The sequence below is a fragment of the Pseudophryne corroboree genome, chromosome 7 (genome assembly GCF_028390025.1).
Source record: "Pseudophryne corroboree isolate aPseCor3 chromosome 7, aPseCor3.hap2, whole genome shotgun sequence".
In the NCBI taxonomy this organism is placed as follows: Eukaryota; Metazoa; Chordata; class Amphibia; order Anura; family Myobatrachidae; genus Pseudophryne; species Pseudophryne corroboree.
In genome coordinates this window covers 143,556,072-143,578,562 of record NC_086450.1, presented here as the reverse complement: position 1 = coordinate 143,578,562, position 22,491 = coordinate 143,556,072, and the positions used below count along the sequence as shown (strand labels likewise).

The 22,491-nt window shown below is 43.7% G+C and overlaps 1 protein-coding gene across 1 annotated transcript in view; it reads right to left on the bottom strand.

Moving 5' to 3' along the window:
- The window catches only part of LOC134944818 (protein mono-ADP-ribosyltransferase PARP15-like), a 163,631-nt gene that overhangs the window by 103,601 nt on the left and 37,539 nt on the right, over positions 1–22,491 (bottom strand). Inside the window, exon 6 of the mRNA XM_063933705.1 lies at positions 7,411–7,531. Coding sequence (XP_063789775.1) covers positions 7,411–7,531 — 121 coding nt within the window. The remainder of the gene's footprint in view (positions 1–7,410; positions 7,532–22,491) is intronic.

The following is a 22,491-nucleotide window of genomic DNA, read 5'->3' as shown; positions in this document are numbered from 1 at the left end:
AACTCAATTACATCACCTTGTTTTGGTCTTACAATATTGGGTACATTTGTTTGTGCGTGATATAAAACATTGTACGTACCTGTGGACACGACCTCACCTGACCCTCCGTTAGGGGGTTTGATTATTGCCTTTACCGATTTGGTCGCGTCCACCTGGATGTCTTGTGTGATGGCTGCTGGAAGAGGTGCCGACATCGTGTTGGGTTCACTTTCTTGTTTGTATTCCTGAGGGAAGTTTGACATGGGGTGCGACTTGCACGGGTTAATAGTTGTACATTTAACAGCATTACAATTATCATTGTTATGTTTATTACACTTATTCTTATCATCTATACTACAGTTGCTAAGTGCGTTTTTATTGTTCAACATTGTGCCTTTCTCCGCAACCATAATCCTCTCCGTTGCCATATCTCTCCTCCCAAGATGAGAGTCAGATATGTCAGTTAACTCTCTTTGCATTTCACTTTCCTGTTGCCATAATTTTAAACAATCATAATGTTTGATCCGTCTCTTTGCTGGTTTAATAAGACCTATCCTTCTCCTTAAATTCATTAACACTTCTGGGCTTAAGCTACCTATTCTTGGGAATTTCTCCCCGTCATGCATTGTCATTCTTTCCCATTCATCACATAAAATTTCTGTGTGCCTTCCGTATTTTTCACACATTACATACCTTGCCGACCCGACTGGTCGGTTTACAGAATCAACCCGAACCGAGGTTGATCGCCCCCTTCCTGAACAACTGGCCCCCATAATTTGCAGGTGTTGCTTGTTCTACCTCTGACCTTTATATCAGGGTGTTCAGCGAACCCTTACAAAAAACCAAAATATTCAAAGATAGGTTGACGGTGAAGTTTACCGAGCACCTCACTCACTCGCCCACGCCGACCAATATGCCCACACACTGATATAGTGCTGGCGTACTCGACCCAGGGCCCCTATTAACCTTCGTTTACTGGAACATGTGAGTGTGATCCGAAGAGCATTAACCCTTTCCAGTAAAGGTGGGGTTGTCGGATAATTCCTGAGTGACCAGCGAACTTCCCTTTTTGAAAAAATAAAAAATTACACAAATCACGTCAGAATGTACAAATAGCGTTTATGACCGGGTTTGTACACAAATGGTACTGGTCAGGTTACTAACTAATGCACACAATTACGTGCGGTACAGTCGTTCAGCACATAAGCAACTAATCTTATGTACGGAGCGACCAGTGGAATCGACATTCGGCAGCTGCGAATTCCTTCAGCCTGAGCTTTATTGTCCTATATGGGTGTTGCACCAACCCTTCTTGGTGTTGTGCCTTGTCTCTATAGCGGACTTCCTTGTCTGCTGTACCTGGACCTCCTGGTCTGTTATGCGACCTCCTGGTCTGACCTCCTGGTCTGTTACAGTATGACCTCCTGGTCTGCTACACTCTAATGCTCAAATTTTATGTTTAACCAGAGATGCCTCCCTAGCCACCATGTATGTCACTTACACGTATGTACCTTCACGAGAACTCGATGATTTCTTTGGTTCAATCCCCAATATTGTAAAAAACTTATATGCAAACACTCACTCAACACATGTACACTTTTGTTTCTATTTCTATTTCTGCGCAGAAATTTCCTTTAGACCAGATGTGTTGTAAATTTGGAGAAGGATCTGTTAATTTAAATTTCGGACACTAAAATCGACTTGCGCTATTTATCGCGTTGCCACCTCTTCGCCTGCTAAAATAACACTATCGTGTGACTTGAGTTACGTGGGCGTACCCAGACGCTCCGTTGCGTAATTTACGCTGCGTGCGTCAGCCTTTGCGCACGCGAGTCTCACCCTTTGTTAGAGACACGTGTACACCAGTCTTTTATCCACCGTAACACAACTAACACGTTTATCAATGTAGATGATCCTCGATCATCTACCGAGCACCACACCAATCTCTCCTTGTACCTTTAGGTAGAGCTGTGTGTGTGCTTTTTACAATTATAACCTTAAATATTACTTTTTATCTTTTTAACTACTAATAGCAACAAATCTTTCTTAGCACGTTATCAATGCAAATGGCAAACAGGAAGGTGAGATGTGAAACTTACACAAATGAACATGCAATTCTAAATTTAATCTAATAACATACATTGATGTAAGCACACGCATATAGATTTTACATATAAGTACCAATCACTATTACTTATGATTGACTATGATATAGATTAAATAAATGCATAAAAAAAACTCATTAAATGATGATTTCTTTTTGACAATGGATGGCTGATTATTTCCTGAGTCAACTGAAAATCAGCCGCTTAGGGGAGAAAAAAAATTGACCTTCCCAAAATGGCCGCTGATCCTCCCCCTTTCACCTCCATGAGGGTCACACAAAATGGTGGACAGACCATGCTGCTTCTGGTCACAAAGAAAGTCATCATTCAAACTCCTAAAGTTATTCTAGGCCTGAGTTTTAAAAAAAAAAAACTATATCAAGGCTATGCAGCAACTTTTAAATGTAATTTTAAACCTACTTAAACAGATAAACCATCCAATCTGCGTGTGTAGTTAGGCACAAAATAGAAATAAAAAAAAACAGATTTCCAAAGACAATAACGTACTGTTCTTACCTTCCAGTTCCCGAATTCCCTCAGCACTCCTTACCAAGTGAAGCAGGCGCTTATCTGGTCAGCACTGCGAGGGATAGCACCTTCCCGCCTTTTGCTGATCGATAATGTCTGCTAAAGTTACCTAGTGCAGATATGTGAAGACCGGAGGAGAGCCCCCACTTGACAAAGCTGAATATATTTGTCCTATTAAAAACACGTTAAAGGTTAAAGAACACAGTACGCAATTGGCGCAAAAGGTACCGCAAGGGTATGCGCAGACGCTGTGCACAGGGTGTGAACACAGGCATTGCAGATACTTACAGAATTAAACTAGAATAACTATACCTTAAGGAATGTACTTATACTGTAAACCTCTGTGTAGTGGTAGAGTGTAGATGCAACACAGTGTAACCTTATTAACTTAAAAGCTGTTTGAGCGTCACCGACGCTCTGAGAATACTTAACACTATAAGAAATACACAGATACCTGGGCTTAGGGTCTAACGCCTTATATATATATTATGGATGGTATGCTTGCAAAAGAATAATACAATACAATTATACACTACCAATATAACATAGACTAACTAACCAGATAACTACACAGGAAATACAATACAATACAATTTACGTTTAAGGGAAAATGAGGGAGAAAGAGGAGAAGAGAGAGAGAGAGAGATATGGCTCACAATAACAATAAGAACAATATGATTGCAGATAAAACTACACATGTGAGAGACAATCGCTGCGCAGTTAGTCAATGCTGAGAATCTTTGTGGAGAAAATACTTGACCTTACCCATACTGGCTGTCCCTATATACACAACCCTACAATACCGCATGGGACAGAAGCTAGACTCCATTTTGGGAAAACTCCCATGATTCCAAAGACTGCACCACATGGTTGAAAGGGGGAGGGGAAAATACCCGGCAGCAGCCATTTTAGATTTGCAGGTCCAAACACATGGCACTCTCTGCTACACCACAATCACATAGCAGAAGACACAAGACTCCATTTTATTCCAAAATGTCCAAGCCTCAAAACAATGCATATGTTCTGATTTTACAATTCCAAACCATCTAAATCACCTTTCACAATTACAATCCAACTTCCTAGAACCATCTTATTCAATTTCACATTCCAAACAACTTCAGTATCTCAATAACCAGAGCATATTCATCACAAGACCAGATCACAATGTAACCACACATATCAGCCTGCCATTGCTACCAGCACATATTCCCAGATCTATCACACAAACAAGTTACAATATCCTATTTAAACCAGCACCATTGACCTTAAAGCAATCTGTCTATATTTCCTTATCTAGCCATGTGAATTCAATACTTAGCCTTTAGTTTGGAGGTCAGTCCTGGGGATGTAGCCGCCATGCTGCTGGGTGCCAGGTAGCTGTGTGAGTAGCTACAGTATATCTGTCCTCAGAGGCCCCAAGCAAACTGAAACTGACTTCTTTTCTAGCCATGCCTGTTTTCCTAGTTCCTGGGGGAGGGGTCTCTCTTGCTTTGTATATGCTAATCAGGTTCAGCCCTGAAATCTTAGTAAAGGGTTGGCTTGATCATTCATTGTTCTAACAAAATGATCTTAGCTTTTATACATATAATCATATCTATCCGCTGCAATGTCCCACAACTTCACAACAAGCCTCAAACTAACCCACACATCAATCTGCTTGCTTCAATACCAAACATGACGGGCGCATCTGGTTCTGTTCAAATAATACACATTCATGACATCAATTCATCAGCCAATTCTAAATCTCCATGATGTCTGGTGCCCGACATTATCATAACCATGTACTGTATGAAACAAGCGCCGAATCCATCTCCGTGCCATGTCTGAGCAAATGCGTGTGTTACCATATATTGCTGTGCTCGCTGCGCATATTTGCAAGTATAGCGACTTAAATGTGTGTAGTTTGTATGTTCTCTCTATGTAATATTTTTGACTTTGACAAAACAAATAATCAAAAACAGGAAAACAGCAACTTACAGTTGATGACAATATAGGACAAGTACAGGTTAAATAAACATAGCTACATCAGCAGATGACACTGAAATAAGTATCAGGTGGCAGAAGACTGCTGGATTTGGTGCACTTGAAGATAATTGAAGTAAGAAAAAGAATAAGCACATGAGGAAAGAGGGCCCTACTCGTGAGAGCTTACATTCTAAAGGGGAGGGTTAGACAGACGGGGGTGACACAGACAGGGTACATAGAGAGCGTGGAACAGAGGGTTAGGATGAGATTTGGCTGGGTTTGGTGAAGAAGTGGTTCTTGTTAGCCTGTTTGAAGTTTTGTAGAGAGGTGGAGAGTCTGAGGGGGAGAGGTATGGAATTCCATAGAAATGGAGCAGCACGTGAGAAATCTTGGAGGTAGGAGTGGGAGGAAGTAATAAGTAGGCAGGAGAGTTGGTGTGCATTAGCAGAGTGAAGAGGACGGGTGGGAGTGTAAAGGGAGATAAGGTCAGAGATGTAGATGGGAGAGGAGTGGGTGAGGGCTTTGTGAGTGTAAGAAGCTTGAAATGGATTCTGAAAGGGAAGGTGAGCTAGTGAAGGTCTTGTAAGAGAGGAGAGGTGGACGTAGTGCATTTGGTGAGGAAAATGAGCCAGCCAGTAGCATTGAGGATAGATTGGAGTGGAGAGAGGTATTTGTCAGGAATGCCAGTCAGGAGGAGATTACAGTAGTCCAGTCTGGAGATGAGCAGTGAGTGGATAAGAGTCTTAGTAGCCTCCTGGGTCAGAAAGGGTCTGATCCTAAAAATATATTTTAAATGAAAATGGCAGGTTTGCGAGAGGTGCTGATGTGTGGTTTGAAGGAGAGGGAGGAGTCAAGGATTACTCCAAGACAGCGCACTTGGGGGCTAGAGGAGATAGTAGTGCCATCAATAGATACTGAGATTGTAGGAGGTGAGGTTATGCGGAGGGAGGTGCAAAAAAAGAGAAAAACCACCTAAGTGATTTGTTCCTGGCGCTTGATAGGGAGGTTCACCACAGCAGCTAAACACAAGGGGTTGGTCAGACCCCAAAGAAATGATACACAAGCACAAAGAAATGTAGCGCTAATTGGTCATTAATGAGAAAGGTCGGTCATAATATCCACATGATTTAATGTTAATAAGAGCAGAATTCATAGAACATAATAGTGCACAATCGATAAAAATTATAATAATAAAACCAATTCTAATGAAACGAGAGTGCTACTCCACACCAATGAATGGGAGTAGCACTCTCGTTTCATTAGAATTGGTTTTATTATAATTTTTCGATTGTGCACTATTATGTTCTATGAATTCTGCTCTTATTAACATTAAATCATGTGGATATTATGACCGACCTTTCTCATAATGCCAATTAGCGCTACATTTCTTTGTGCTTATGCGGAGGGAGGGAAGATGATCAGCTCGGACTTAGACATGTTAAGTTAAAGAAAGCGCTGGGACATCCAAACAGAGATAGCAGAGAGACCGTTGGAGATACGAGTGAGGAGAGTAGGGGAGAGGTCTGGAGAGGAAAGAGATTTAAGTGTTATCAGCATGCAGATGATATTGTAAACCAAAGGAACTAATGAGCTAACCTAGTGAGGAGATATAGAGAGAGAAAAGAAGAGGGCCAAGGACAGAACCTTGGGGTACACCTACAGTTAGTGGAAGTGAAGGGGAGGTGGTGTCTTGAGAGGAGACAGAGAATGAATGGTCAGAGAGGTAGTAAGACAGCCAAGAGAGGGCAGTATCACGCAGACCAATGGAGTGAAGGATTTGCAGTAGGAGAGGGTGGTCCACAGTGTCAAACGCAGCAGAGAGATCAAGAAGAATAAGTAGAAAGTAGTGGCCCTTAGATTTAGCAGCATGGAGGTCATTGCAGACTATTGTAAGGGCAGTTTCAGTGGAGTGGAGAGGATGGAAGCCAGACTGGAATGGGTCAAGCAGTGAGTGTGAGGAAAGAAAGGAAGTAAGGCGGTTGTAGACAATACGCTCAATGAGTTTGGAGGCAAAAGGGAGAAGAGAGATGGGTCAGTAGTTGGAGAGAGTGTCTGGATCAAGGGTAGGTTTTTTAAGAATAGGAGAGAAGAGTGCATGCTTGAAGGCAGAGGGGACAGTGGCTGATGAGAGGGAGAGGTTGAGAAGGTAGGAAAGTTGGGAACAGGCAGAATGAGAGAGGTAGCGGAGTAGGCGAGAAGGGATAGGGTAAAGTGGGGAGTTGGTGAGGGGACAGGAACGAATGAGGGCCATGACTTCCTCACCAGATGTATGGGTGAAAGATATCATAGTTGGTGAGAGGGATTGGGAGGGGTGGTAAGGGATGGGAGGAGGCTGGTTGGTGATGGTCCGGTGTGATGTGATGTCCTGATGTATGGAGTCAATTTTGGATGTAAAGTAAGTGGCAAAGTCAAGATGTTGGAGGGTATGCAGTAGAAGTGCCCCTTACACATTACTCCCACACAGTAGTAGTGCCCCTTACACAGCTAGGTTCAGGTGGCAGGGTAGAGAGGTAGCAAAGTGTCAGAGAGGCATCAAGTACACCAATAAAACAGGCCTGGAGTTTCTTCCCAGGACCGGGATTTCTTCAGAGGGTTATCCCTCTTTATTAGTCTCAGTGACTTGATTTTTATCATTCTAATGGAGGATTCTTTTATATACATTTTTCCTGTATTATCCCTATTAGTGTGTATTTATTGCATTTGCAATAAATTGTTAATTATGTGGTCAAAGCATTATCTCTTTATTAGTTCTGAGTAATAGAGGGAATGCAGTGCTGGTTTTCTTTTCCTTCATAGTCACATAGCCAGTATGTTATTATAACTGTATATTTACCACTAGATTGATTCAGAGAGCTGTTTGTTAAGTTCAAAATGCAGTCCACAGCCTGATCGGTGATGTCGCCTTTAATTAATTCAATTGTTTTTCCAAAAGCTGTGAAGTGAGGGTAATTTGTCTAAGTAGAGAGCAAACAGTTAATCGCACAATGTTAAACAGCTTGTCTAAATATATTTATTTTTCTACAAATGTTAAAGTATCTGTATATTTAAAATACAAATTAATCCAATATGAAAAAGTTCACAGTAACATTCACAGATATGTTTGTAAATGTTTACGTATCCTAACGGGAGACAAAGGGAAATTAGGTGTTTTATGTATGCAAGGTTTCATGCAGGGTATACCAATAAAATTGTCAAAATTATATACTGGCTACATTATTAAGAAGTATAATGTGGAAAATTTTATTAAACTGACTGTACTACCACCAGTTCATATTATGCCACACAGGACCCCCAGTTCACATTATACCACAGTACGCCACATGCTGGTAATGTACCTATGTGTTCCCTACATGCGTACATGACTGCCCTGTTATTAATCCACCACTATTTTCACAGATGTGAGTAAATTCTCTCCGCTGATATGACCACACATACACTGAATTGAATTTCTAACAAGAGCTGAGGGCAGAGTTGATGGCTCTGAGGAGAGCTTTTGCAACAGTGGTGTAACGGGATGGAGTGACCTGCTGGAGGCTGAGGAAACAAAGTGCATGCTTGGAGGCTGACGGGTGGTTTCCTGTACTAGACAGAAATTAGAGAAAGACCCCGGTAGCAAGCAGTGACAGGGGCGGATTTAGGGATGAGGGTTCCCCTAGGCACAACAGTAACTTCCCCGCCTAATTTTATTATTTTTATTGCTTGTTTATAAGCCCTCATTTGATGATAGTCGATTTAATAGAATGATAAAATAAAGCCACTACCTATGACTTTTTTTTTAATTATGTATACATATTTACTACAGATGGATCCATGCTAATTGTGGCTCCGTCTGTAGCTGGGTGCACCCATCGTAGTATCTGGGCCGCATGCGTGTCACGTCTGTGATGGAGCCGCATAAGATGAGTGCGGCTCTATCTGTAGGCAGGACAGCTGAAAGGGGCAGTATGTGCATGTACTACCCATTTACACTCCATTCAAGACGGCATAGTACAGTGAAAACATTTTGCAATTACTGGTACTTTTTGGAACGACAGTACCAACACAAGCATCCAAGTGCTGCCCCCAACAAGTGCCGTCTTTAGCATGTGCCTCAAGTGCCTAATGGGAAATTCCCCACTGGGCAGGGAACATCATTTATGCAAGATGAGCGTGGGAGCTAGGTGTTTGCTTCTATTTGTTGCTAACAATTACAGTGCTTTTATATTCATTTTCTGAGCTTGTTGGGTGGAATCCCCATTTTTCACATGAACATTACGCAAAATAATATATTGAAGACCCTAGGATTCGTCCAACTGTTTGGCCAAACACGCCTTTCAGAAGCAACTGATTATTACAACATATTTGCATTGGTATTGCACTGGTTTTGCTGTGAGTTCAAAACCTGCCCCCCTCAGTAAATGTGATGGTTTGTGTACTTATAATGGGGAAAAACTGAGGTGGCATTTATTGGTCTAAAGCAGGCATGTCAAACTCATGGTCATCCAGCTGTTGTGAAACTACAAGTTCCAGCATGCTTTTCCAGCTGATCAGTGGAAGGTATGCTGGCAAAGCATGCTGGGACTTGTAGTTTCACAACAGCTGGAGGGCCACGAGTTTGATACTGTATGCTTGGTTTAAAGTGTGGTTTTGCATAGAGATGAGCGGGTTCGGTTCTCCGAGAACCGAACCCCCCCCCCCGAATTCCACGTGGTTTACACGGGTCCGAGGCAGCCTCGGTTCTTCCCGCCTTACTCGGAAAACCCGAACGAGGGAAAACGTCATCATCCCGCTGTCGGATTCTCGCGGGATTCGGATTCCATATAAAGAGACGCGCGTCGCCGCCATTTTCACTCGTGCATTGTAGATTGAGCGGAGAGGACGTGGCTACGTTCTCTGAGTGGAAAGCTCAATATCAGCTCAATATCTGTGCTCAGTATCAGTGCTGCATTGTGGTGACCAGTATACTACAGTACAATAGTCCATTGATGCATCTTGCTGCTGCGTCTCAGTTCTAGTATCCTCATCAGTGCTCAATATCTGTGCTCAGTATCAGTGCTGCATTGTGGTGTCCAGTATACAATACTACTACAGTACAATAGTCTATTGCTGCATCTTGCTGCTCCGTGTCAGTTCTAGTATCCTCATCAGTGCTCAATACCTGTGCTCAGTATCAGTGCTGCATTGTGGTGACCAGTATATAATACTAGTACAATAGTCCATTGCTGCATCTTGCTGCTCCGTGTCAGTTCTAGTATCCTCATCAGTGCTCAATATCTGTGCGCAGTATCAGTGCTGCATTGTGGTGACCAGTATATAATACTACTACAGTACTATAGTCCATTGCTGCATCTTGCTGTTCCGTGTCAGTTCTAGTATCCTCATCAGTGCTCAATATATGTGCTCAGTATCAGTGCTGCATTGTGGTGACCAGTATATAATACTACTACAGTACAATAGTCCATTGCTGCATCTTGCTGTTCCGTGTCAGTTCTAGTATCCTCATCAGTGCTCAATATCTGTGCTCAGTATCAGTGCTGCATTGTGGTGACCAGTATATAATACTACTACAGTACAATAGTCCATTGCTGCATCTTGCTGCTCCGTGTCAGTTCTAGTATCCTCATCAGTGCTCAATATCTGTGCTCAGTATCAGTGCTGCATTGTGGTGACCAGTATATAATACTAGTACAATAGTCCATTGCTGCATCTTGCTGTTCCGTGTCAGTTCTAGTATCCTCATTAGTGCTCAATATCTGTGCTCAGTATCAGTGCTGCATTGTGGTGACCAGTATACTACAGTACATTACTAAACATCCAGTGTCTTGTGCTGCATCTTGATGCTGTAGGGTGCTGTGGTAACATAGTAACATAGTATCTAAGGTTGAAAAAAGACAATTGTCCATCGAGTTCAACCTATTTGTGGTCTCCTATGCGCGATTATTTTGTATAAAATTTTGACTGAAGTTGATGACTGCCGTTACGTTTTACCCCTCTTTTTATAATAACCATAGTGCGTGACTATGCCCCGTAACCCTGGATATCCTTATCCATTAGGAATTTATCTAACCCATTCTTAAAGGTGTTGACCGAGTCGGCCATTACAACTCCCTCAGGCAGGGAATTCCAAACACGTATCGTCCTTACCGTAAAAAAGCCTTTACGCCGTATTGTGCGGAATCTCCTCTCCTCTAACCTGAGCGAGTGTCCACGAGTTCTCTGTGTTGATCTAACCAAAAACAGGTCCTGCGCAAGATCTGTATATTGTCCCCTTATATATTTGTAGAAGTTGATCATGTCCCCTCTTAATCTCCTCTTTTCCAGTGTAAACATGCCTAGTCTTGCAAGCCTTTCCTCGTATTCCAGCGTCTCCATACCCTTAATTAGTTTGGTCGCCCGCCTTTGAACCTTCTCTAGCTCCAGGATATCCTTTTTGTAGTAAGGTGCCCAGAATTGTACACAGTATTCAAGGTATGGCCTCACAAGTGATTTATATAACGGGAGTATAATACTCTCGTCCCTAGCATCAATTCCCCGTTTTATGCATGCTAATATCTTATTAGCCTTCTTTGCTGCAGTCCTACTTTGGGTACTACTGCTTAGTTTGCTATCTATGGGGACACCTAAGTCCTTTTCCAGTACAGAATCCCCTAATTTTACCCCATTTAGTAGGTAGGTGTTATTTTTGCTCTTGTTACCACAGTGCATTACCTTACACTTGTCTGTATTGAAGCACATTCTCCATTTCGCTGCCAAAGTTTCTAATTTAACTAAGTCGTTCTGAAGCGACTCAGCATCCCCCTCCGCATTTATAACTTTACACAATTTGGTATTATCTGCAAAAATTGACACCATGCTCTCTAGACCTTCTGTTAGGTCGTTAATGAAAATATTGAACAATAGCGGTAATAATACTGAGCCTTGCGGCACACCACTTAGCACTTCAGTCCAAGTTGAAAAAGATCCATTAACCACTACGCGCTGCTCCCTATTATCTAGCCAGTTTTTGACCCAAGTGCATATTGTGCTTCCTAGCGCTGATTCTTGTAGCTTGTAGATAAGTCTCATGTGTGGTACAGTGTCGAATGCTTTGCCAAAATCTAAAAAGATTACATCCACCTCTTTACCCTGATCTATGTTTGCGCTTACTGTTTCATAAAAGCCAAGTAAGTTGGTTTGGCAGGATCTGTCCTTCATAATCCCATGTTGATTCCTTTTAATTACCTTATTGACTTCAAGGAACTTCTGAATACTATCTCTTAGAATACCTTCCAATACTTTCCCCACTATAGATGTAAGACTAACTGGTCTATAATTACCTGGTTCAGCTTTACTTCCCTTTTTGAATATAGGCACTACTTCCGCTATACGCCAGTCTTTGGGAACCATACCTGATCTTACTGAATCCTTAAAGATCAAAAATAGCGGTTTTGCAAGTTCAGAGTGAAGATCCATTAGAACCCTTGGGTGAATACCATCGGGACCTGGTGACTTATTAATCTTTAAATAAAATCTGTCACAGACTACTTCCTCGCTTAAATAAGTACCTATCAGTGGGATATTCTCATTATTGAGATTGTGTGTTAGTCCCTGAATTGGGTCCTCTCTAGTAAATACTGTTGAAAAAAACTCATTTAGTGTGTCCGCTATGTCATTACCATTTTTGCTTTAAGACTCCCAACTTGTCTTTTAAAGGGCCTATACTCTCCTTCTTTAATCTCTTGCTATTAATGTATTTAAATATTTTTTGGGGATTCGCTTTGCTTTCCTTTGCTACTAGTTTTTCAGTATCTACTTTAGCTGCTCTTATTTCCTTTTTTCTAATTTTGTTACATTCCTTATAGTGCTGAAATTACTCTGCTTCCCCGTCAGATTTGTATTTTTTAAATGCTCGCCTTTTCTTGCCCATAAGTTCCTTTATCTTTTTGTTAAGCCACATTGGTTTATGATTTTTATTCCTTTTTTTGCTGCTCGTAGGAATAAATTTGAGAGTATTTTTAGCTAGCAGGAATTTTAGTACCTCCCATTTCTCCGTAGTATTTTTCCTAAAAACAAACCTTCCCATTCAATATCCCTGAAAAATACCCTCATCTTTTCAAAATTCGCTTTGCTAAAGAGTCCTAGTTGAGCCAGTATAGGGCTGTTTATGAAAACTGATATTGAATGTGACTATATTGTGGTCGCTGTTTCCTATGGGTTCCCCTACTATAATACCTGATACCAAATCCCCATTGTTTGTTAATACCAGGTCTAAGATTGCATTGTACCTAGTTGGTTCCTCAGTTAGTTGAACTAAGTAGTTATCATTAAGTGTGTTTAAAAACATATTGCCCCTAGCAGTATCACATGAATCATTTTTCCAGTTTATCTCTGGATAGTTAAAATCTCCCATCACTACTATGACTCCTACTCCTGCTGCTCTTTCAATTTGCTTTAGTAACAATTCCTCATCAGATACGTTGATACCAGGCGGCCTATAGCATACACCCAATACTAACTTTTTTATTCCTTTTTCCCCGCATGCAATTTCTACCCATAATGTCTCGACAGTGTCTACAGTCCCCTCCTGAATATCTTCCCGTATATCAGGTTTTAAAAATGGCTTTACGTAAAGACACACCCCTCCACCCTTTTTATTTAGTCTGTCTCTCTTAAACAGTGTATAGCCCTCTAGATTGACTGTCCAATCATGAGATTCGTCCCACCAAGTTTCAGTAATGCCTATAATATCATACTGTTTGCTTGCTGCAAGTATTTCTAGTTCGCCCTTTTTACCAGTAATGCTTCTAGCGTTTACATACATACAACTAAGATAAGTATTTTCCCTTACGTTAGGGACATCTTTCACCATATGTAGCAATGATGACCTGTAATCGTCATTGGTTAGTGCTTTGGTAAAATCTCTTTTAGTACCCATGTTAGTAACCTTACCGCCTGCTCTTGCCCTCCCCCCAACTTCTCCCCATATAATTTACTATCGCCATCACCATGGTAGTGTCCTGTCACTGTGCATAGGTCATCATCATTCCAGTCACAGTGGTATCTGGTATATATCTAGTGGTATCTAATTCCAGACATTACTGCCATCTAATTCCAGATATATTACTGGCATATAATTCCACACATTAAAAAATGGGGAACAAAAATTTGGAGGGTAAAATAGGGAAAGATCAAGATCCACTTCCACCTAATGCTGAAGCTGCTGCCACTAGTCATGGCAGAGATGATTAAATGCCATCAACGTCGTCTGCCAAGGCCGATGCCCAATGTCATAGCAGAGAGCATGTAAAATCCAAAAAAACTAAAGTTCAGGAAAATTACCCAAAAATCTAAATTAAAATCGTCTGAGGAGAAGCGTAAACTTGGCAATATGCCATTTAACACACGGAGTGGCAAGGAACAGCTGAGGTCCTGGCCTATGTTCATGGCTAGTGGTTCAGCTTCACATGAGGATGGAAGCACTCATCCTCCCGCTAGAAAAATTAAAAGAGTTAAGCTGGCAAAAGCACAGCAAAAAACTGTGCGTTCTTCTAAATCAAAAATCCCCAAGGAGAGTCCAATTGTGTCGGTTCTGATGCCTGACCTTCCCAACACTGGACGGGAAGAGGTGGCTCCTTCCACCATTTGCACGCCCCCTGCAAGTGCTGGAAGGAGCACCCACAGTCCAGTTCCTGATATTCAAATTGAAGATGTCACTGATGAAGTACACCAGGATGAGGATATGGGTGTTGCTGGCGCTGAGGAGGAAATTTGCAAGGAGGATTCTGATGGTGAGGTGGTTTGTTTAAGTCAGGCACCCGGGGCGACACCTGTTGTCCGTGGAATGAATAAGGCCATTGATATGCCTGGTCAAAATACAAAAAAAAAATAACCTCTTCGGTGTGGAATTATTTCAACAGAAATGCAGACAACAGGTGTCAAGCCGTGTGTTGCCTTTGTCAAGCTGTAATAAGTAGGGGTAAGGATGTTAACCACCTCGGAACATCCTCCCTTATACGTCACCTGGAGCGCATTCATCAGAAGTCATTGACAAGTTCAAAAACTTTGGGTGACAGCGGAAGCAGTCCACTGACAACTAAATCCCTTTTTCCTCTTGTACCCAAGCTCCTGCAAACCACCCCACCAACTCCCTCAATGTCAATTTCCTCCTTAGACAGGAACACCAATAGTCCTGCAGGCCATGTCACTGGCAAGTCTGACGAGTCCTCTCCTAACTGGGATTCCTCCGATGGATCCTTGAGTGGAACGCCTACTGCTGCTGTTGTTACTGCTGGTGCTGCCTTTGTTGCTGCTGGCAGTCGATCGTTATCCCAGAGGCGAAGTCGGAAGACCATTTCTACTACTTCCAGTAAGCAATTGACTGTTCAACAGTCCTTTGCGAGGAAGATGAAATATCACAGCAGTCATCCTGTTGCAAAGCAGATAACTCAGGCCTTGACAACTATGTTGGTGTTAGACGTGCACCCGGTATCCGCCGTTAGTTCACAGGGACTTAGAGCATTGCTTGAGGTAGTGTGTCCCCGGTACCAAATGCCATCTAGGTTCCACTTCTCTAGGCAGGCGATACCGAGAATGTACACAGATGTCAGAAAAAGACTCACCAGTGTCCTAAAAATTCAGTTATACCCAGTGTCAACTTAACCACGGACATGTGGACAAGTGGAGCAGGGCAGACTAAGGACTATATGACTGTGACAGTCCACTGGTTAGCTGTATTGCCTCCCGCAGCAACAACAGCAGCAGCGGCAACAGTAGCAGCATCTCGCAAACGCCAACTCGTTCCTAGGCAGGCTACGCTTTGTATCACTGCTTTCCATAAGAGGCACACCGCTGACAACCTCTTACGGAAACTGAGAAACATCATCGCAGATTGGCTTAACCCAATTGGACTCTCCTGGGGATTTGTGACATCGGACAACTCCACCAATATTGTGCGTGAATTACATGTGGGCAAATTCCAGCACGTACCATGTTTTGCACATACAATGAATTTGGTGGTGCAGAATTTTTTAAAAAATGACAGGGGCGTAATAGAGATAAACCAAAGAGAAAAAGCGCCCTACTGAGCCTGTGTTGAAATGCTGCCTGCTGCTCTCAAGGTGAAAAGGGTATTAGCAAACCCTAAACAATTGAAAGAAAAAAGAAGAAAGAGAGCGCAAGCAGACTGGACTAGTATTACAACAAATTTAATCATAAGTCACAATCAAGTTAAAATGTTGAATTAATTGTTACTAATGAAATATTCAATGAATACAAATCAACAAAGAATCCACACTAAGAATAGAATTATAATAGTCCCACAATACTAGTGCACTAGTAGATGACACAGTAACCGGTAAATGATCTTTAGTAGAACCAGTGATCCTTCAGTTCTTTTACAAAATGTTAACGGCTGATGATTTGATATGGAATTTTCATGTGACACTTTAGTAGCAGTTTCCAAAGTGAATAATTTCCCTTAATCTGTGTAACAACAGTGCTCTTGCTGATAAACAAACCGTCTCTACGAAGGTATCGTGCTGGAATTGTATTGAAATAAAGTGCATACGCTCCGTCTGTCACTCTCTCACTGTGACAGTGTGCCGGAGCTAAATATGCTTACCGCTTCCACGGATGTCCCAGCGGCACTGACCATGGACTGGGCACCGCTCGTTATAGCGGCTTGACCTCCCATTCTCCTGCCGGACCAACGTGGCAGGATAGCTCATTCCATGCCGCCTCCAAATGGATCCCGGTGGTGCTATTGATAGTTAAGCGACATGGATTCCAGATAGATTGACTGATGGCCACGGTCCCCATATGGCAAGCGGGACCAATGCAGGTGGCTTTAAATCGAGTGGATCGATTCCGGCAGAGATTGGAGGTGCAAATGGATGAAATCGTGGGACTGACGAGTGCTTGGATCCTTTGAGCCCTGACGCGTTTCTCGACCGACAAACACTGGTCGTTTCCTCAGAGGGTTGAAAACGGAGATGCTGTCGGTGGCACGAAGAATTGCGGTCACTTTCGGCATTCAGCCACCACATGCCAAAGACTGGAGCACCAGCAAACACTCCTGAACATGTCCTGCCATCAGCTGAAGCAAGAGGTGGTAACGAGGTGGAATTCAATATGCTTCAGAGGATGGAGGAACAGCAAAAGGCCATTCAAGCCTATACATCTGCCTACGATATAGGCAAAGGAGGGGGAATGCACCTGACTCAAGTGCAGTGGAGAATGATTTCAACGTTGTGCAAGGTTCTCCAACCCTTTGAACTTGCCACACGTGAAGTCAGTTCAGACACTGCCAGCCTAAGTCAGGTCATTCTCCTCATCAGGCTTTTGCAGAAGCAGCTGGAGAGATTGACGGAGGAGCTAAAACGGAGCGATTCTGCTAGGCATGTGCAACTTGTGGATGGAGCCCTTCATTCGCTTAACCAGGATTCACGGGTGGTCAATCTGTTGAAATCAGAGCACTACATTTTAGCCACCGTGCTCGATCTTAGGTTTAAAGCCTACATTGTATCTCTTTCCAGCAGACACAAGTCTGCAGATGTTCAAAGACCTGCTGGTGAGAATTGTCAAGTCAAGCGGAACGTGACCCGCTAACAGCTCCTCCTTCAGTTTCTCCCGCCACTGGAGCTGCCAGGAAAAGGATAAAATTTCCAAAACCACCCGCTGGCGGTGATGCAGGGCAGTCAGGAGCGATAGCTGATATCTGGTCCAGACTGAAGGACCTGCCAACAATTACTGACATGTCGTCTACTGTCACTGCATATGATTCTGTCACCATTGAAATGGTGGAGGATTATATGAGTGACAGCATCCAGTCCGTACATATACTGGCAGGAAAAAGAGGCAATTTGGAGGCCCTTGCACAAACTGGCTTTATTTTAACTAAGTTGCCCCCCCTCCATTGTGTACTCCGAAAGAGTGTTTAGTGCAGCCGGTATCCTTGTCAGTGATCGGCGTAGCAGGTTACTTCCAGAAAATGTGGAGAAGATGATGTTCATCAAAATGAATTATAATAAATTCCTCCGTGGAGACATTTACCAGCAATTGCCTCCAGAAAGAACACAGTGATCGTGGATTCCAGTGGGGACGAATTAATACTCTGTGAGGAGGGGGATGTACAAAGTGAAAGGGGTGAGGAATCGGACGATGAGGAGGAGGTGGACATCTTGCCTCTGTAGAGCCAGTTTGTGCAAGGAGAGATCGATTGCTTCTTTTTTGGTGGGGGCCCAAACCAACCAATCATTTCAGCCAGTCGTGTGGCAGACCCTGTCGCTGAAATGATGGGTTTATTAAAGTGTACATGTCCTGTTTATACAACATAAGGGTGGGTGGGAGGGCCCAAGGACAATTCCATCTTGCACCTCTTTTTCTTTTTCTTTATCTTTGCATCATGTGCTGCTTGGGGACTATTTTTTTTAAGTGCCATCCTGTCTGACACTGCAGTGCCACTCCTAGATGGGCCAGGTGTTTGTGCCGCCCACTTGGGTCGCTTAACTTAGTCATCCAGCGACCTCGGTGCAAATTTTAGGACTAAAAATAATAATACGAGGTGTGAGGTGTTCAGAATAGACTGGAAATGAGTGGAAATTATGGTTATTGAGGTTAATAATACTATAGGATCAAAATTGCCCCCAAATTATATGATTTAAGCTGTTTTTGAGGGGTTTTTGGAAAAAAAATCAGACAAAAATTCTTAAGGGAGGTTTTGCAAAACGCGTCTGAATCCAAAACACGACCGTGGAACCGAATCCAAAACCAAAACACAAAACACAAAAAATGCCCGCTGCACATCTCTAGTTTTGCATCAGGATTTACAGTATATTAGTAATTTGGTGAAATGCAAAACCAATGAAAAATCAGTGTCATCTCACTGGTATTGAAACCCGTGACTTAGTAATGTAAATTTAACTAGTGATGTGCACCGGAAATATTTCGGGTTTTGTGTTTTGGTTTTGGGTTCGGTTCCGCGGCCGTGTTTTGGATTCGGACGCGTTTTGGCAAAACCTTACTGAAAATTTTTTGTCGGATTCGGGTGTGTTTTGGATTCGGGTGTTTCTTTCAAAAAACCCTCAAAAACAGCTTAAACCATAGAATTTGGGGGTCATTTTGATCCCATAGTATTATTAACCTCAATAACCATAATTTCCACTCATTTTCAGTCTATTCTGAACACCTCACAATATTATTTTTTGTCCTAAAATTTGCCCCGAGGTCGCTGGATGGCTAAGCTAAGCGACCCAAGTGGCCGACACAAACACCTGGCCCATCTAGGAGTGGCACTGCAGTGTCAGGCAGGATGGCACTTCCAAAAAATACTCCCCAAACAGCACATGATGCAAAGAAAAAAAGAGGCGCACCAAGGTAGCTGTGTGACTAAGCTAAGCGACACAAGTGGCCGACACAAACACCTGGCCCATCTAGGAGTGGCACTGCAGTGTCAATCAAGACAGGATGGCCCTTCCAAAAAATACTCCCCAAACAGCACATGATGCAAAGAAAAAAAGAGGCGCACCAAGGTGGCTGTGTGACTAAGCTAAGCGATACAAGTGGCCGACACAAACACCTGGCCCATCTAGAAGTGGCACTCCAGTGTCAATCAAGACAGGATGGCCCTTCCAAAAAATACTCCCCAAACAGCACATGATGCAAAGAAAAAAAGAGGCGCACCAAGGTGGCTGTGTGACTAAGCTAAGCGACCCAAGTGGCCGACACAAACACCTGGCCCATCTAGGAGTGGCACTGCAGTGTCAATCAAGACAGGATGGCCCTTCCAAAAAATACTCCCCAAACAGCACATGATGCAAAGAAAAAAAGAGGCGCACCAAGATGGCTGTGTGACTAAGCTAAGCGACCCAAGTGGCCGACACAAACACCTGGCCCATCTAGGAGTGGCACTGCAGTGTCAGGCAGGATGGCACTTCCAAAAAATACTCCCCAAACAGCACATGATGCAAAGAAAAAAAGAGGCGCACCAAGGTAGCTGTGTGACTAAGCTAAGCGACACAAGTGGCCGACACAAACACCTGGCCCATCTAGGAGTGGCACTGCAGTGTCAATCAAGACAGGATGGCCCTTCCAAAAAATACTCCCCAAACAGCACATGATGCAAAGAAAAAAAGAGGCGCACCAAGGTGGCTGTGTGACTAAGCTAAGCGATACAAGTGGCCGACACAAACACCTGGCCCATCTAGAAGTGGCACTCCAGTGTCAATCAAGACAGGATGGCCCTTCCACAAAATACTCCCCAAACAGCACATGATGCAAAGAAAAAAAGAGGTGCACCAAGGTGGCTGTGTGACTAAGCTAAGCGACCCAAGTGGCCGACACAAACACCTGGCCCATCTAGGAGTGGCACTGCAGTGTCAATCAAGACAGGATGGCCCTTCCAAAAAATACTCCCCAAACAGCACATGATGCAAAGAAAAAAAGAGGCGCACCAAGATGGCTGTGTGACTAAGCTAAGCGACCCAAGTGGCCGACACAAACACCTGGCCCATCTAGGAGTGGCACTGCAGTGTCAATCAAGACAGGATGGCCCTTCCAAAAAATTGTCCCCAAACAGCACACGATGCCAAGAAAAATGAAAGAAAAAAGAGGTGCAAGATGGAATTGTCCTTGGGCCCTCCCACCCACCCTTATGTTGTATAAACAGGACATGCACACTTTAACGAACCCATCATTTCAGCGACAGGGTCTGCCACACGACTGTGACTGAAATGACTGGTTGGTTTGGGCCCCCACCAAAAAAGAAGCAATCAATCTCTCCTTGCACAAACTGGCTCTACAGAGGCAAGATGTCCACCTCATCATCATCCTCCGATTCCTCACCCCTTTCACTGTGTACATCCCCCTCCTCACAGATTATTAATTCGTCCCCACTGGAATCCACCATCTCAGGTCCCCATGTACTTTCTGGAGGCAATTGCTGCTGGTGAATGTCTCCACGGAGGAATTGATTATAATTAATTTTGATGAACATCATCTTCTCCACATTTTCTGTAAGTACGCCGATTGCTGACAAGGTGAGCGGCTGCACTAAACACTCTTTCGGAGTACACACTGGAGGGAGGGCAACTTAGGTAGAATAAAGCCAGTTTGTGCAAGGGCCTCCAAATTGCCTCTTTTTCCTGCCAGTATACGTACGGACTGTCTGACGTGTCTACTTGGATGCGGTCACTCATATAATCCTCCACCATTCTTTCAATGGTGACAGAATCATATGCAGTGACAGTAGACATGTCAGTAATCATTGGCAGGTCCTTCAGTCCGGACCAGATGTCAGCACTCGCTCCAGACTGCCCTGCATCACCGCCAGCGGGTGGGCTCGTAATTCTTAGCCTTTTCCTCGCACCCCCAGTTGCGGGAGAATGTGAAGGAGGAGATGGTGACGGGTCACGTTCCGCTTGACTTGACAATTTTCTCACCAGCAGGTCTTTGAACCTCTGCAGACTTGTGTCTGCCGGAAAGAGAGATACAACGTAGGTTTTAAATCTAGGATCGAGCACGGTGGCCAAAATGTAGTGCTCTGATTTCAACAGATTGACCACCCGTGAATCCTTGTTAAGCGAATTAAGGGCTCCATCCACAAGTCCCACATGCCTAGCGGAATCGCTCTGTTTTAGCTCCTCCTTCAATGTCTCCAGCTTCTTCTGCAAAAGCCTGATGAGGGGAATGACCTGACTCAGGCTGACAGTGTCTGAACTGACTTCACGTGTGGCAAGTTCAAAGGGTTGCAGAACCTTGCACAACGTTGAAATCATTCTCCACTGCGCTTGAGTCAGGTGCATTCCACCTCCTTTGCCTATATCGTGGCCAGATGTATAGGCTTGAATGGCCTTTTGCTGCTCCTCCATCCTCTGAAGCATATAGAGGGTTGAATTCCACCTCGTTACCACCTCTTGCTTCAGATGATGGCAGGGCAGGTTCAGGAATGTTTGGTGGTGCTCCAGTCTTCAGTACGCGGTGCCTGAACGCCGAAAGTGGCCCGCAATTCTTCGGGCCACCGACAGCATCTCTTGCACGCCCCTGTCGTTTTTTAAATAATTCTGCACCACCAAATTCAAGGTATGTGCAAAACATGGGACGTGATGGAATTTGCCCAGATGTAATGCACGCACAATATTGCTGGCGTTGTCCGATGTCACAAATCCCCAGGAGAGTCCAATTGGGGTAAGCCATTCTGCGATGATCTTCCTCAGTTGCCGTAAGAGGTTTTCAGCTGTGTGGCTATTCTGGAAAGCGGTGATACAAAGCGTAGCCTGCCTAGGAACGAGTTGGCGTTTGCGAGATGCTGCTACTGGTGCCGCCGCTGCTGTTCTTGCTGCGGGAGGCAATACACCTACCCAGTGGGCTGTCACAGTCATATAGTCCTGATTCTGCCCTGCTCCACTTGTCCACATGTCCGTGGTTAAGTGGACATTGGGTACAACTGCATTTTTTAGGACACTGGTGAGTCTTTTTCTGAGGTCTGTGTACATTTTCGGTATCGCCTGCCTAGAGAAATGGAACCTAGATGGTATTTGGTACCGGGGACACAGTACCTCAATCAAGTCTCTAGTTGGCTCTGAATTAACGATGGATACCGGAACCACGTCTCCCAGGCTGCCAAGGCCTCAGTTATCCGCTTTGCAGCAGGATGACTGCTGTGATATTTCATCTTCCTCGCAAAGGACTGTTGTACAGTCAATTGCTTACTGGAAGTAGTACAAGTGGTCTTCAGACTTCCCCTCTGGGATGACGATCGACTCCCAGCAGCAACAACAGCAGCGCCAGCAGCAGTAGGCGTTACACTCAAGGATGCATCGGAGGAATCCCAGGCAGGAGAGGACTCGTCAGACTTGACAGTGACATGGCCTGCAGGACTATTGGCTTTCCTAGGTAAGGAGGAAATTGACACTGAGGGAGTTGGTGGTGTGGTTTGCAGGAGCTTGGTTACAAGAGGAAG